Source organism: Genypterus blacodes, unplaced genomic scaffold (assembly GCF_046128005.1).
Source record: "Genypterus blacodes isolate CSIRO-AG114 ecotype Tasmania unplaced genomic scaffold, CSIRO-AGI_Gbla_v1 ptg000277l_1, whole genome shotgun sequence".
Taxonomy (NCBI): Eukaryota; Metazoa; Chordata; class Actinopteri; order Ophidiiformes; family Ophidiidae; genus Genypterus; species Genypterus blacodes.
This window is the reverse complement of record NW_027467068.1, coordinates 168,278-184,169: the sequence shown is the minus strand read 5'-3', so window position 1 is coordinate 184,169 and position 15,892 is coordinate 168,278. Positions and strand designations below refer to the sequence as shown.

The following is a 15,892-nucleotide window of genomic DNA, read 5'->3' as shown; positions in this document are numbered from 1 at the left end:
CTCCTCAGCCTGCATCCATTATGTAGGAGAAGAAGAAGAAGAGGAAGAGGAGGAAGAGGCTCAGGATCCAGCTCGTCCTGTCGCATCACTCCCCGTGTGGTTTCCCCTGACTAACGTTACAGCTGTACCTCCTGCCTACAGTGCAGATAAGAGCAGTGTGTGTGTGGGTGTGTGTGTGTGTGTGTGTGTGTGTGTGTGTGTGTGTGTGTGTAAAGTTGTGCTTTTCCGTCTGACAAGCAGCATTTGGAAGTGTGTGTCTATGGTGCAGCACTCTGTGTCTGCACCGCCACGGTACGTGCATCTCTGTGTGTGTGTGTGTGTGTGTGTGTGTGTGCGTCATTTCACCGTGACACACACACACACACACACACACGCAGGTTTGAGTGTGTACGTCACATCACTGAGGGGGCTTTCTGTGTGTGTGTATATATATAAGTGTGTCACTGTATGTCTACCTGCATTTGAGTGTGTGTGTGTGTGTGTGTGTGTGTGTGTATGTGAGAGAGAGATTTTAGTGTTGATATAAATTGTTTGTTTCTTTGTGTATCGTTGTGTGTGACTGCATTCCACTAACTATACCTTATCTGTGTGTGTGTGTGTGTGTGTGTGCGCGTGTGTGTGTCTCTCAGTGGGGGCCGTGGCGTGAGAGTGTGTGTCGGTGTAACACCTTGTTAATGTGACAGACGCAGTAAAACAGTGAGGGAATGAGGCGACGTCGTCTAACTTTGCTGGATCAGCTGACAGACAGAAGCAGAGGAGGCAGCACACACACACACACACACACACACACACACACACACACACACACACAGAGAGCCTACCTGGTAGACGTGGTAGGCGTTGGCGGCTCGGCCCTGCAGGAACACGGAGGGGATCCAGACGTTGATGAGGGCGCGGTGAGCACTGAGGGACACACACACACACACACACCACCTTCATCAGCATCATCATCATCATCATACCTTCAGCTCGCACTCAGAGGCGTTTCGATGTAAAGAGAAAGTGTCGTACGTCTCAAAGTCGGAGAGGCTCGGGTCGTCGGACGTTTGGCTCAAATCTCCTGCAACCTGGAGAACAAAGAGGAGAGATGAGGTCACACACAGCAGGGGGCCACAGGGAGGGACTTACTCTGGGGAAGGACAGTGCTGACCCACCCTCAGGGGAAGGGAATCTGAAACTCCCTTTGATGTGTGTGTGGAGGTTTTCCATTATAAAACACTCAGCCGCAGAATGTGTGTGTGTGTGTGTGTGTGTGTGTGTGTGTGTGTGTGGGGGGGGGGGGGGGGTGTGTGTGTGTGTGTGTGTGCTCCACTGCTGTTTGCTGCCAATGTTATTTTTGCTTAGTTTCAAGTTTCCAGATCAGCAGATGTGGGTCATGTGGGTCAAGCCAACATGTTTGCAGGACTGTGTGTGTGTGTGTGTGTGTGTGTGTGAGAGAGAGTGGTGGGCTCTGAGCTAAAACACTGTCACAACAGCTCCCTCAGTGGAGCACACACACACACACACACCAAAGAGGAACAAAACATTACATTAACGGTGCAGAGAAACATTATCCTGTCGTACAGAAGAGAGAGAGAGAGGGAGAGGGAGAGGGAGAGAGAGAGAGAGAGAGAGAGAGAGAGAGAGAGAGAGCGAGAGAGAGGGAGAAAGGGAGAGAGAGAGAGAGAGACTGTATGAAAGAGGTCCGGTTTGATCTTCAGCTGCAGCTTTAGAGACCTGGAAGCAGGCAGGAATCAGGAGCCAACAGCAAGGAAGGAAAGATGGACACACACACATAGAGACATACACACACACACACACACACACACACACACACACACACACACACACACACACACAGGAGCTGTCCAGCAGAGCAGGGCTGAAGCTGGGGGATAAGCGGTCGTATCTGAAGCCTGAGGCTCCATCACTGCTGCTCACATCAGTCTGGACAATCGTGTGTGTGTGTGTGTGTGTGTGTGTGTGTGTGTGTGTGTGTGTGTGTGTGTGTGCTCTGAGCACTGCTGTTCTGTGACCAGATGTTGGCATTCTGCGAGCTCGTCTGCTGTTACTGCAGAGGGCGACTTTGAAAATTAACAGCCATGGCGTTTTGTTTGTGTTGAACAGAATTACAGCAAAGTGATAATTAGCAGGCGACAGCTGACACGAGAGCAAGAGCGCCACCTACAGGGAGGCAACACACACACACACGCACAGAACTGTAAACGTTCCTGCAGACACACACAGCAAAGAACGGAGAGGAAATCATCGAGAAGCAGAATCCAACGTGAGTGAGAGTGGAGTGTTTGTGTGTGTGTGTGTGTGTGTGTGTTTCCAGTAACTTACCGGCCCTCTCAGGTCAATGAGTTCCTGTCTCATCTGGACAATGAGGTGATCTTTGGCCATGAGGGAACGATACAGACGCTCATTAAATTCTATCAACTCGCCGTGCATCTCAGCCACCTGCAACACACACACACATATATACACACACACACACACACACACACACACACACACACACAAACCAAAGAGGAACAAAGCATTACGTTCACGGTGCAGAGGAACATTATCCTGTCGTACAGAATTATAAGGAGGGAAAAACAACAACAACTATAGGAGCTGATGTAAACAAATGAAGCTCCAAAGACGACCCTGTTATTCCCACTGAGTGCACACACACACACACACACGTGTCAGCAGGGGAGACGTGATGAACCAGGACAGCAGGAGGCATTCTGGGAAACAGTCAAGCCTCCAACAGAGTGAGTGTGTGTGTGTGTGTGTGTTTCCAGTTCCAGCCTCCTGCCAGCCTGAGAGTCAATCGCCCTCGACTCTAACTCACCTTGACGCGGCGTTACGCACATCTGTGTGCACGCCAGTTATTCCTTGTGTTCTCTCTCTGTGTGTGTGTGTGTGTGTGTGTCTGCCTAACCAGTGTGGACAGGTCTCTGTCAGCTGACTGACAGCTGTGACACATGCTGCGCTGTATGGAGGATACCTGCTGTCACAGTCGCTTCGCCTCGGCTGACAGGCCGGCCGAGGGGCGGAGACGACGGCGTCTCGCTCACGGCACAAACACGCCGCTGTGAGGGCCGAGGAGATGTTTCTATGGTGACTAAAACGACCTTGACGGAGATAAGAAACCTGATTTATTGTGCGTTAATTGAATCAAAATGTATCGCTACTTCTTTAATTCAGGGGCGACGTTTCGATCTGAAGAAGAGAGACGTCTCCATGAAGAAGAGAGACGTCTCCATGAAGAAGAGAGACGTCTCCATGAAGAAGAGAGACGTCTCCATGAAGAAGAGAGACGTCTCTATGACAGATCCTCCCTTGATGTAGCTTCAAAGTAGTTGAAGCTTCTACCCTTCTTCCAGAGTAGCTGGGCTGCAGCTTCACTACTCTTGTGGTGACTTGTGGATCGTGTTTCAAAGTCCCGTCGCTCCCTGTAGGTGACAGGAAGCGCACGGCCTCACTTCCTCCCCTTAGAAACATTAAACGCAGCAGCCGTTCATCAGCGCCGCCGCCGCCGCTCTTAAATAGGACGTTAGAAAAGAAGGAATTAATTTGAAGCGTGAAAGAAGCCAATTAATTCTCACCGAGGGGAAGTTAATCAGTTTGTCATTTTACAGCTGCGCATGCATACGTGTGTGTGTGTGCGTGTGTGAGAGAGAGAGAGAGAGAGAGTGTGTGAGTGCGCATGTACAGTATGGGATGCGTATGTCTTTTCGAGTCGTGCGAGCTAATTGGACGCGTTTTCCTGCTGATATAAATGCAGCGGCACACACACACGCACACGCACACACACACACACTCGCCACCTAACGATGATTAAGGGGAGAAAGGAACCCGGTGCTGTGTCCCTCAGGGAGCGTCTGTAAACTCCCCTCACCTGAGCTCCCCTGCCGGTAAACAAGCGTCACATTAAACTGGATTAAACAGGAAATCCATCTAAAGTGCCTCCAGCTTCCAGGCGAGCGTCTCCTCAGAGTGTGTTTCCACAAAGTGAGGCGCTCTAATTTACACCGCAGAGTAAAGTGAGGAGGGATACTCAATAAGAGGAGCGGAGGGGGGACAGAGGTCTGACCCTGCGTCCCTCATCATATATATATATATATGTGTGTGTGTGTGTGTGTGTGTGTGTGTGTGTGTGTGTAAACAGGAAGCAGTAATATTAGTTTGTGTTGTTTTGTTGTCGTCGTCTCTGTGTAACGAAGATAAATGGAGTCGTTTGTTTGGAACAGCAGATCTGTGTGATGTTACAGAGACAAGCTGCTGCTCAGGAAAAGAGAAGAGAAGGGACTCTGGTCCAGGCCCCAGAGGGAGCACGGGGAAATGTAAACAAATCATTGACTTTATGTTAGTTATAGGTTCAGGTGTTTGAGTTTACCTGCTAGTTAAATCTGTGAGAGGATTGCAACACACACACACACACACACACCCTCTTCCTCCCCTCTGCCCCAGTATACAAACTGAGCTGAGCGACACAGAGCATCTGTCTGTCTGTCTGACTCACTTCAGCACAGCTGCTCGGTAAAAAACAAGAAGAGACGCGGCAGCGGAGAGGCGGAGGAAAAGAACGTGAGAGAGAGAGAGAGAGGACGGATATAGACATCACAAGCTGTGCTTGTGCTGTCCACTCTGAACCCAGAAAGAGAGAGAGAGAGAGAGAGAGAGAGAGAGAGAGAGAGAGAGAGAGAGAGAGAGAGAGGATGTGATGAAGTGAGAGTGGCAGATGGACAGAAAGAAAACAGATAGAAGTTTATAGAAACAGCTAAATGTGGCCCGTGACACACACATACAGACACACATCCATAAGCATTTGGATCTCTCTCTCTCTCTCTCTCTCTCTCTCTCTCACTCACTCACTCTTGTCTTTCAGTTATTTCTGTTTTAATCCACATTAGCTGAAGACTCAGGGAGATAAATTCATTAATTAATGATTTCTCTCTCACACTGAAGTTTGCCAGTAGAGATTCAGACACATTTAGATTCAGGCCGAGTTAAAAACTTAAAAAACGACAACAACAACAACAACACGTCCAACAAAGACAGAGCCAAGAGACAAACTCTGATGTTTATGTTTATAACACAGCAGCAGCAGGGGGTCCACATGAACTCTGTCTGTCTGTCTGTCTGTCTGTGTCTCTCTCTCTCTGTCTGTCTCTGTGTCTGTGTCTCTCTCTGTCTGTCTCTGTGTCTCTGTCTCTCTTTTCTCTGTCTCTCTTTTCTCTGTCTCTGTCTGTCTCTGTCTAGCTGACAGAGACAGACTCGACACGTTCAAGCGGCTCATCTTCATCTCAGGGTCTATCTTCATCTTCATCTCAGGATCTATTTTGGAATCATGATGCAGCTCCAGGATGAGATTATTCCCTTTGTAGGATTTACTGAATTTAAATCCTGATGGAATCTTAACGTTATTAAGAGAGATTAGACAGAAACAAAGCACGAGAGACAGACGGGAAGACAGACGGGTGGTTGGAGAGACAGAAAGAGCAGACGACAAAGTGGCTCCTCTCGCCCTTCTTCTTCTTCTCGCTCTCGATGTTGTGATGTGGATCAAAGCGTTGGTCTGACCGCGGCGGCCCTGAGAGCTCAACCACAGAACACCGGACCGGTTAACAAACGCACCCCAGGGTGAACAAACACAATCACCGAGAACCAACGTTCCAAATCTCATTTCTTCTGTCCTCGCTCCTCCGTCTTCACACTTGCTAGGCGACCTTCAGGACGCTTCATCTTACAGACTGAGACCATGAGATTAGATCTATATGGAAATCCCTGTAGGTGTGTGAGTGTGTGAGTGTGTTAGTGTGTGAGTATGTGAGTGTGTGAGTGTGTGAGTGTGTGTACAGATGTGTTTACTCTGTATTAATGTCAATGGCAAGGAAACTCCATCAAGAGAGAAGGGACACAGCGTCTCTCCTCCATAAGGGAATGAAACTATCTGTGTGAGCGTTGGGACTTCTTCATGACATCATCAGATCGACTTCATTATCTCCAGGCTGCGGAGCGACGCTGTGTCCCTTCAGAGACGAGGCCACGCCCCTGCGTCACGCCGCCATGAAGAAGACAATCAGACTGTCAGCTCAGCAAAGCAAGAAATAACCAAGTCAACGCCATTAAGAATGCCACACACACACACACACACACACACACACACACACGCACGCACGCATAAATAAGTTTCGCCCAAACAAAGATGGAATTATTTCATATTAACGAGAAGTAAAACCGTGGATGAATAATTCATGTGGATGTTCCTGCACAACTCATTAGAAAACACCGACGATGTCATTGCTCGCTCGCTCGCACTCTCACTCACTCTCCCCCCTCCTCTCCCTCCCCCCCCCCCTCTCTCTCTCTCTCTGGAGCGATCACACTCATCTTCAGCTCTTAATGGGAAATGTGGTGGTAATGTTCAGCGGTCCGCAGAGGTCAAAGGTCAGGTGTCGTGTCAATCACTGCTTCTGGATTCATCATATAGCAAAGAAAATTGGTGTGCGTGTGTGTGTGTGTGTGTGTGAACGGACCTCGATGAGTTTGCGTTCGTAGCTGGCTGCCAGCTCCTCCACGTCGCCCAGGGACTTGTTCTGAGGGACGGGGGCGTGGTCGTCGCTCGACCGCAGCACCGACAGAGCTGAGGGAGAGAGAGAGAGAGAGAGGGAAGGGCAACACGTTAGAGTTGTATGGAGGAACCTAAAGTGTCTCTACCAAGCCCGTAAACATCAACCAATCAGGTTCCCCGAACAACAAAGAAGAAGAAGAAGAGGAAGAGGAGGAAGTCAGAGCTCGATATGTTTCACAGATGTGTGAGGATTCGCAGTAAAAGTGAATTAACGCTGCTGTTGCACCTCCATCACACACAGCTAACACCTCCACACACACACACACACACACACACACACCGCTGCTCTGAGGAGGAAGAGGAGGATGAAGAGGAGACAGGAAGCATATCATTGACTGATCAATCAAACGATCAAGCTTAGATCACCATGATGTCATACGTATTTTTTCTCCACGTGTTTCACCTGGCTGTGTGAATCGCCGTGGTGACTAAATGTTGTTTACGAGGGACGTTTGCATTGTATCGTTTCCATGGCGACAACATGAAATCTGACGCTGTTACAAAGTGTTTAACATTGGGAAGAAGTGGGAACCGCCAAGGAAAGGGGGAGGTTTCACAAGCCAGCACACACACACACACACACACACACACACACACACACACTGATAGAAAAGCGTTATCATGGCTCCTGCAAAGTGCCCAGTAGCAACGCTTATCTGTGGCCCACCGACGCCTCTGTGCTGTACACCTCAGTCAGCTCACTAATAGCTGAGGAAGATACCAACACACACACACACACACACACACACACACACACACACACACACAATAAATATCATACTGAACGACGAGCATCCATGTGGCGAGGAAACCATGAAGTGAACACAACAACAGGCACAATTGCATGAAGATAAGGCGCGCACACACACACACACACACACAGACAGACACAAAGACACACACACACACACACACACACACACAGGTTGACACAGTCATGATTGCTGCTGGTTGCTCTTGCCAGTTTTTTCCCCCTTAACGTGGATTTCTGTTACCTGTCAGGTTGATGCGCTTCTAATAACCAAACACACAACGTGAGAGAGGTGTGTGTGTGTGTGTGTGTGTGTGTGTGTGTGTGTGTGAGGGGGGGGGGGGCGCACACAGATGTTGCAGACTCGCTGAAATGGAGTGGACAGCTGCTCTGTAATAACAAAACTAACTGAGCAACACCAAGCAGCTGTGTGTGTGTGTGTGTGTGTGTGTGTGTGTGTGTGTGTGTGTGTGTGTGTGTAAAAATGTTCACATGACTGATGTGGGAACTGCCGCATCCGTATCGGACTGATCACGTGTGTGTGTGTGTGTGTGTGTGTGTGTGTGTGTGTGTGTGTGTGTGCACGTGTCATTCCCAGTCGTCCACACTCCCCCGCCTGCCTGCCTCTCCTGAGACGCTTTCTAACGATTGCAGCGTGTGAAATAATGAGCCGACTCAGCCCAGAAACACACACACACAGACACACAGACACACACACACACACACACACACACACACACACACACACACACACACACACACAGGCCGGCAGCATCAGCACAACGAGGGGAATTCCCACTGTATGCCTCCTCCTCCTCCTCCTCCTCAACACTCCGGGGCCAGGATTTGTTGGCGAGCTCGTTAGCGTTGATCTTGTCTTCAGCGCCACATTGGGTTTTGCGTTCCTCTCATCGTCTAGATCGGGATGCGACTCGTCACCGGCTTACCGACGTCATGGAAACCTGCACGCTGAGGACGACTTGCAGCCAAAGGGTCAAAGGTCAAACTAACTCTGGCACACTGATGATGACGTGGAACCTTGGCTCCTCCCCCTTCTTCTGCAGCAGCCACAGACTCCCGATCCAAAATAACTTTATTGGCGAGGGGGCAGCGGGCAGATCGTCTGTGTCTGCCCCCGTGTGGCAGCTGGAGGTACTTCCATCATTTGGAGCACAAACTGAAGACGTGCGGTAGCGGGAACAGTCTGAGGCGTGGAGGCGGGGGCGGCGGCGGCCGTAACGACGGCGTGCCAGGCGGGTGACACACACGACTTCCCGCCGCTCCGTCCATTAGCGTGACGGAGCGAAGCCGTTAAATAAAACATGGCCGCTCGCTTCCTCGCCGCACTCACGCTGCTGTGAAATTGGGGCTCTCCTGGATCTCTCCCTCCTCGTCTCATCTCCTTGCTCCGGCGCTCCGTCCCTCTCTCTCATCCTTTGTTCTTCCCGTTTTCTACCTCTAACTTTCCCTCTTTCATCTCTTCCGCCTTAAAAAAAGACGTCCTTGTTTTTGTCGCCTCCTCTTCCTCATGCAGTATTGATTCCATTCCTTCCTGTCATTCTCCTCCTCTCTCTCTCTCTCTCTCTCTCTCTCTCTCTCTCTCTCTCTCTCTCTCTCTCTCTCTCTCTCTCTCTCTCTCTCTCTCTCTCTCTCTCTCTCTCTCTCTCTCTCTCTCTCTCTCTCTCTCTCTCTCTCTCTCTCTCTCTCTCTCTCTCTCTCTCTCTCTCTCTCTCACCTACTTTACTTCTGGAACGCAGCTACCTCCTTTCCTTCCTCCTCATCCCTCCTTTCCTCCCTCATCAATCATTCAGCGTCGCTCGCTTCATCTCGCCCGTATTCCCGCCGTCCCGTAGCGGCTAATCCCGCCGGCCTCTTCCGCCATGCATATCAATGAAAACATGCATACAAAGATGTTTGACACACAAGCGGCAACCTAATGGCACTGTGGGAATCAAACACACACACACACACACGCACGCACGCACGCACGCACGCACGCACGCACGCACGCACGCACACACACACACACGCACGTTAAATCAAGTTGAGGTTCAAGGTTCATCTGTTTTTCATTATAAAACTACAAGATCAGACATCCAAGGAAGGAGAGAACAGTCTCACACACACACACACACACACACTAACACACACGGCCCCACCACGTGCTGTGTGTGTGTGTGTGTGTGTGGAGGGGCCGGCTGGGAGCAGGCAGGCGGCTAACTGAGTTAATTAACGCGCGCTAATCAAAAGCAATCTTCTTCCATTTTCTAATTGTGCCTCGTTCATCTCTGCTCACAGGGCCTCACGTGTGTGTGTGTGTGTGTGTGTGTGTGTGTGTGTGTGTGTGTGTGTGTGTGTGTGTGTGTGAGACCAGCCCGGGCTCGGCGCTCCGTCGGGTCTCTCACTTTGGGGCGATATGAAGTTGCCAAATTGAAAAACGAGTATCGGCGACATGCAGATGTTGCAGAAAAACTAATGAGTGAAGCTGTGAGGGAGGAAACTGAAGCGTGGCGGTTTAGGGGGAGGACGCCAGGTCGAGCGAGTCGTGTGGAGATCTGCTTCAATTTAACCATGGAAACGCAAGGAACTCATCGACACCAGAGAGGACGAGAGTGAGGAACGCACAAGAGCAATGGGAGGCGGAGACAGAACACACACATACGTGACCGCAAAGGTGTATGACAAAGATCTGCTCGCCTCAGTGCCATGTCGCACTGAGGCGCGCACACACACACACACACACACACACACACACACACACACACACACACACACACACACACACACACACACACACACACACACACACACACACACACACACACACACACACACACACACACACACACACACACACACACACACACACACACACACACACACACACACACCTTTAGTTACAATCCCTGAGCGGTCCGGCTTGGCAAGAAAGGAAACTCTCCAATTATGATGGGAACGGATGCGTGAAGAGACAGAGAGAGAGAGAGAGAACACACACACACACACACACACACACATACACACCCTTTGATTGGTGCTCAGGAGGGAGTTGAGTTGTACAAAGCGTAGCAGGAGATGTGGAGGAGAGACTAAATGTTCCGCCGCTCCGTCACGTCGTCCTCTCAGTAAACTCGCCTCATTATCAAAGCGCTCGCTGAGTTAATTGATCAATCAACACAAGTTCACAAACTATAGAGTGGCAGTGTACACACACACACACACAAAGAGACACACTCCAAAACTGGCCCCGAAACTTTCCTTTTCCTCTTTCTTTTTATAAACCTATAGACACAGACGACACAAGCGCCTGTGAGGCCTAAAGCATGCTGGGAAAAACATTCCCTTTCCAATACATTTGATGTGTTCAGGTCAGTTTTGTAGTTGTGCTGTTGTACCACCAGGGGTTAAGCATACAGATGATCCTCCTCACACACAGATTCAGGTCACGGTTGGTAAATCAATTTAACAGAGCTGAGTTTAATCTAACACACACCGCCACCACCACCACCATCATCTTCATCCTCATCACCCCCCTGCAGCTGTGTGAGTGTGAGCAGATATTAAACTTGCCCAGCGCACACAAAGACTCAGAACCGATAATCAATTAAGTGAAAGTGTCTTATTAAGGACTCGGCCCACAGCGCTCAGGCTCTGGTTCGCTCCGTCTGTTTAAGGGAGATCAAACACACAGATTACTCTTCATCCTCAGGGGAGGAAGAAATTCATTTTTTTTTCCCTCTGTGTTCTCCGACAGGAACCTGTCGACGTCTCCGCAGCGATGACCTCATTCAGCAGCACAATGAAGAAGACCCATCTGAGGCTGTGTGCATGTGAAGGCTTCAGAGGATTACATGTGATGACGTCATCTTTCTATCCATCTATCTGTCACTCTGAGGTTAGATTGAGCTTCTTCTTCTGATCAGATGGCAGCAGGACGGTTTGACTTAAACTCACACCCAGCTCCAGGTTGTTAACTTCAATTAGACAGTTTGGTTTTCCAATTTTGACAGATGTTGGCATCATTGGGGGGGGTAGTTACGCCCCCAAACTAGAGAATAGCCTACAGGAAGTGTCAATCAGGCTCAGCACCTCATCAGGCTCATTAAATCAGTTTGTTGTGATTCTGTTCATATGGCGCACACGCACGCACGCACGCACACACACACACACACACACACACACACACACACACACACACACACACCTCCATCTGTACACATCACTCTTACACACATTTCTGTTCGTATGTTCTACGATCTGCTCCTTCCTCTTTAACATCACTCTGGTTTCCTGCCGCCTGTCAGCAGAGACGGCGGCTGGTTGTTTGTTCAGCGTGTCTTCGTTGTCGTAGTTACGTCGTGGTGTTCTCTTCTTCTAATTACTCCTATTATCTTCCTAGTTTCCATTTTGCTCTATTCTTATCTTCTATTCTGCACTTCTGCCATGACCCAGTTTCCCCGTGGGGATGATTAAAGTTTCATCAACTCCTCTCCTCTAATCTCAAGTATTCACCCTTTGTTTGGCCCTGGCACCTCTCAGCGCCACACACACAGACACACACACACACACACACACACACACACACACACACCATCACAGGGACATACACACACACACAAACACACACACATCCTCTGAGCGGCTACACGTAAAGAGTGAAACCCAGCTTCACACAGAGAAGAGGGGGGGGGGATCAATATTTAGCTTGTGTGTAATGGAATGAACTGATTGAATATTAATGGAAGTGGCGTGGTTCCAGGCAGGCAGAGAGCTTAATTAAATATCATTTGAGTGAGAATAAAAATGGGTTTTTCATTTATACAAATGCACAAGTAGAGATTTCACACCCGCCCACACAGGAAGCAGGCGAGCACGCGCACGGCGAGCCGCTCACGTAGAGCGGCTCAGCGTGTAGAGCGGCACTCAGGGAGCTCTGGGTAAAAACTCATTTCACCAAATGAAACCTGTGCTAAAGCTTTGTCTGTGTGTCTTTGTGTGAGTGAAGGGAGGAAACGATCCCTGGAGGAGAATGGAGCCAAACATAAGCTGCTCTGATCCAAACTCCCTGATCACATCTATGACACACACACACACACACACACACACGTGCCTCTCCAGGTGTGTCACAGAGGGGAAGAGGCCGCTCACACTGGATTTGGATCCATTTTATTCTGAATACTATTCTTGTTTGTTTGATTTTCTAACTACTTCTTTTCTTTCTCCTTATATTGTCAATCAAACTGGACTGATAACTTATGTATCGATCCACTAACACACTTTGAAGAGGATGAAGACTCAGTAAAGCTTTGTTCAAGGAGCAGCAAACACTGAGCAGAGAAGTTATGAGAGTGTGTGTGTGTGTGTGTGTGCGTGCGTGCGTGTGTGTGTGTGTGTCTGCGTGTGTGTGCGTGCGTGTGTGTGTGCGTGTGTGCGCAGGTGCTGGCATGTGCGATCTGAGAGGCGAGGAGGGGGAGGAAAAAAAGGGAAACAAATTCCCGCGATCAAAGCAATTATCAGAAAAAAGCTCTGACCCAAAAACGTCTCAGCTGGAAAACATCACAGCTCAATCTGCTGCAACCTATTAGAAAAGTTATTAAGCATTCACACAGCGCTCACACACTCAGGCGCCACAACACACACACACACACACACACAGGGCCGATCACATGCAAAGCACACACACACGCCCGTTTACTTGGAACAACACTCACGTCGGCGGCACGGTGGCACATTTACTTACAAAAGCACAATATGGAAAGATAAGTGGCTCAAACAAGCTCCTACATAATGCAGCGTGGAGGCATTTGGGTTTAGTTATGCATGAAACGCTGAACATGCTTACACACACACACACAAGCAGAACCTTTCACACACACACACACTATGGAGATATTCAGAAAAGCAAAGGAACAAACACAACCATAGCTGTGTCGGAGCAACCAAGTGAGATGATTCATATTAATGTCAAAGTACGAGACGGCAAACAGGCACGGACCAATCAGAGCTCAGCACCACGGAGAGCAGCCACCGACCAATCAGGGTTCAGCACCACGGACAGCAACCATCAACCATCAACTGACTTGTAGCAAAAGCATTCAGTGATTAGATTTCCTGTGTTGACATAGAGAGTAAACACACATTTGCTTCATTAGGGGAACAAATAAAGAAGAATGATGGATCTTTGTTGGCTTTGTTTGTTGTGTATTTGTGTGTTCTGCTCACACACACACTCTCCGCTCGCCTCTTTCCTGTCGGAGGCCACCGGCAGCTTTTCTCCTCAGCGTTGGGCCGATACATAATCACCCAGCGAGCACTCTGAATGTTTCCCTCGCCCGCCCGCCCTCCCTCCCTCTCTCTCTCTCTCTCGCCCCCCCACCCCGCCTGGCGGAGCGGCGGCGCTAATTGACTGCCATTGTAGAAAGTCAATCTAATTGCTTTTTGGTTATTGTGTTAACAGTCTCAGTGCTGTTAAAGGCCAAGCTGCGACGCTCCGGCCCGACTCAATCACACAGGCTGAGTCTGAGCGTTTAGCAGCAGTTAGCCGTGAGCCGGACACTGCAGCAATTAACACTGATTACTAACGACTAAAGGCTCAACGGGTCAAAGTCACAGAAACACGCGACAACGCAACACAGTCGCACACACACACTGAAGGAATGTCACACGTCTGAATCTGAGGGGAGGCACGTCGCCTTTCTAACGTGACGCAGGAGGGCGTGTACGGCGTCCTGCCTGCACGGCTCAGAGGGAAACCGCTCCGGACTGGGGGGGGGGGGGGGGGGGGGTATGGGTTTGAATCCCAGAAAACCAAATGGAGGAATCTGCGTGTGAAACGTTATTGAAGGACAATTTTCCATCTGAGCAGCTCGAGACAAAGTGCCCTTGGTGGAGGGAGGGGAGGGGGGGAGAGAGAGAGAAGAGAGAGAGAGAGAGAGAGAGAGAGAGAGAGGGGCTGTTTTCACTCAGTGGGCATCGGTACAAACGTGAGTTGCACGTAGATGAAGTGATTTCTGCCCATTAAAGCTTTGCAACGTAGGAATTAAATCTTGTGCGGCGGCCTCTTCTCCGCCTGAGGGAGACGAGCAGTGTGGCAGAATGAGCATTAAGAATTGATGGACCATCTGCAGAGGAGAAGGAGAAGAAGAGGAGGAGGAGGAGAGGAGAGGAGAGGGGGTCTTCTTTCCCCTCGTTTCAAGAGTTGATAAGAAATGGAATTTAACGGAACGTCAAATGAAATGTGTCTATTCCCCAACGCCAAATTAAAAAAAGAGGAAGAGAGAGAGAGAGAGAGAGAGAGAGAAACTGTAACTCCTCCCACCCGTGACGCTGACCAGAGGAAAGCCCCGCCCCCTACAGGTGAAAGGCCAGAGTCGCGACAAAGAGAACTTCATTACATCATCATCCCCAGTCTGGGTCTGTGCCCCTTTGGTTCTGATCCATAATGAATGAGGAGGAACGACACAGACCAGCGTGCCTGAACCAGGGGGACCAGGGAGACTTTAATTGAAAAACTAAAGCAAAGGAGGAAGAGGAGTCGGGGTGAGAGGGTGACAGGAGATGCTTGCTAATGTCCAGCCTGGCCTCTTCCTCTTCATCTTCCTCCTCATCACCAGGTTGGGATCACTTCATCGCCACTGTGACTCAAAGACCGAGTGAGGATAAAAAGGAACAGAGGTCATGATGGCCTCTCTCTCTCTCTCTCTCTCGTCTTCATCCTCGTCTCCCTCATTAGTTTGTCAGGTCAATGATCTGGTCAGGACGCCGTCTCTCCAAACTATCTAACAGCGTACGTCTCATTTCCTGTCTGGGCCGTTCCTGTACGTCTACATCACAGAGGCCCGTCACCATGGACACTAACCACACACCGCCCCCTGCAGGTGAGACAGATACGTCTACAGCAGAGCGACAGGAGCCCTGGAGCACGTGGAGGCGCCGCATTAATGCACAACCATGCAGACGCCTCCACTGCAGGTCAAGTCACACTGTGCGATGTTGTGTTTACTACACACAGACGCACACACACACACACACTTCCTGACACATATTTGCATCTAACTAAAGGTGTGAGTTCATGTAGAGGAGCATTCCAGGGTGGAAGCTGCAGCCTGAATGCTAAACATCTCCAAAAAGGCTCTGAATCCTCCAGAAAGTCAGCCGGTTCAAACTTCATTTCCTCCATAACCAACGGCCGTCTTATCGCACGCTGACATCGTCTCGTCTCGTCTCGTGACTCTCAAAGTGCGACTCCTCCTCCGCACAACTTCATCCACTCCAACTTCCCAAACAAACACGAGCTGCATATGTTATTTAATCAATACGAGAGCCAATTATGTGGGAGATGAGGGCGCCGTTAAACGCTGAAGCTCTAATCATTGGAGGAGAGGCGACGCTTCAATCAGCACCACCTGCTCCTCGCTCTCCCAAAAACAAACCCTTTGTTTTTCTCCGAAGTCTTCAATGGCACTTGGAGTGTGAGCCGTTAATCTGACACCCTAAACCCGTCAGAGATCATTGGTGGGCCTAATCGGTGG

The 15,892-nt window shown here is 49.7% G+C and overlaps 1 protein-coding gene across 1 annotated transcript in view; it reads right to left on the bottom strand.

Moving 5' to 3' along the window:
* Nucleotides 1-15,892, bottom strand: part of snx29 (sorting nexin 29) — a 62,674-nt gene that overhangs the window by 24,543 nt on the left and 22,239 nt on the right. The window contains exons 15-18 of the mRNA XM_076171983.1: nt 6,516-6,622; nt 2,326-2,442; nt 1,012-1,067; nt 822-903 (exon numbers count right to left, since the gene is read on the bottom strand). Of these exons, the coding sequence (XP_076028098.1) occupies nt 822-903; nt 1,012-1,067; nt 2,326-2,442; nt 6,516-6,622 (362 nt within the window). The remainder of the gene's footprint in view (nt 1-821; nt 904-1,011; nt 1,068-2,325; nt 2,443-6,515; nt 6,623-15,892) is intronic.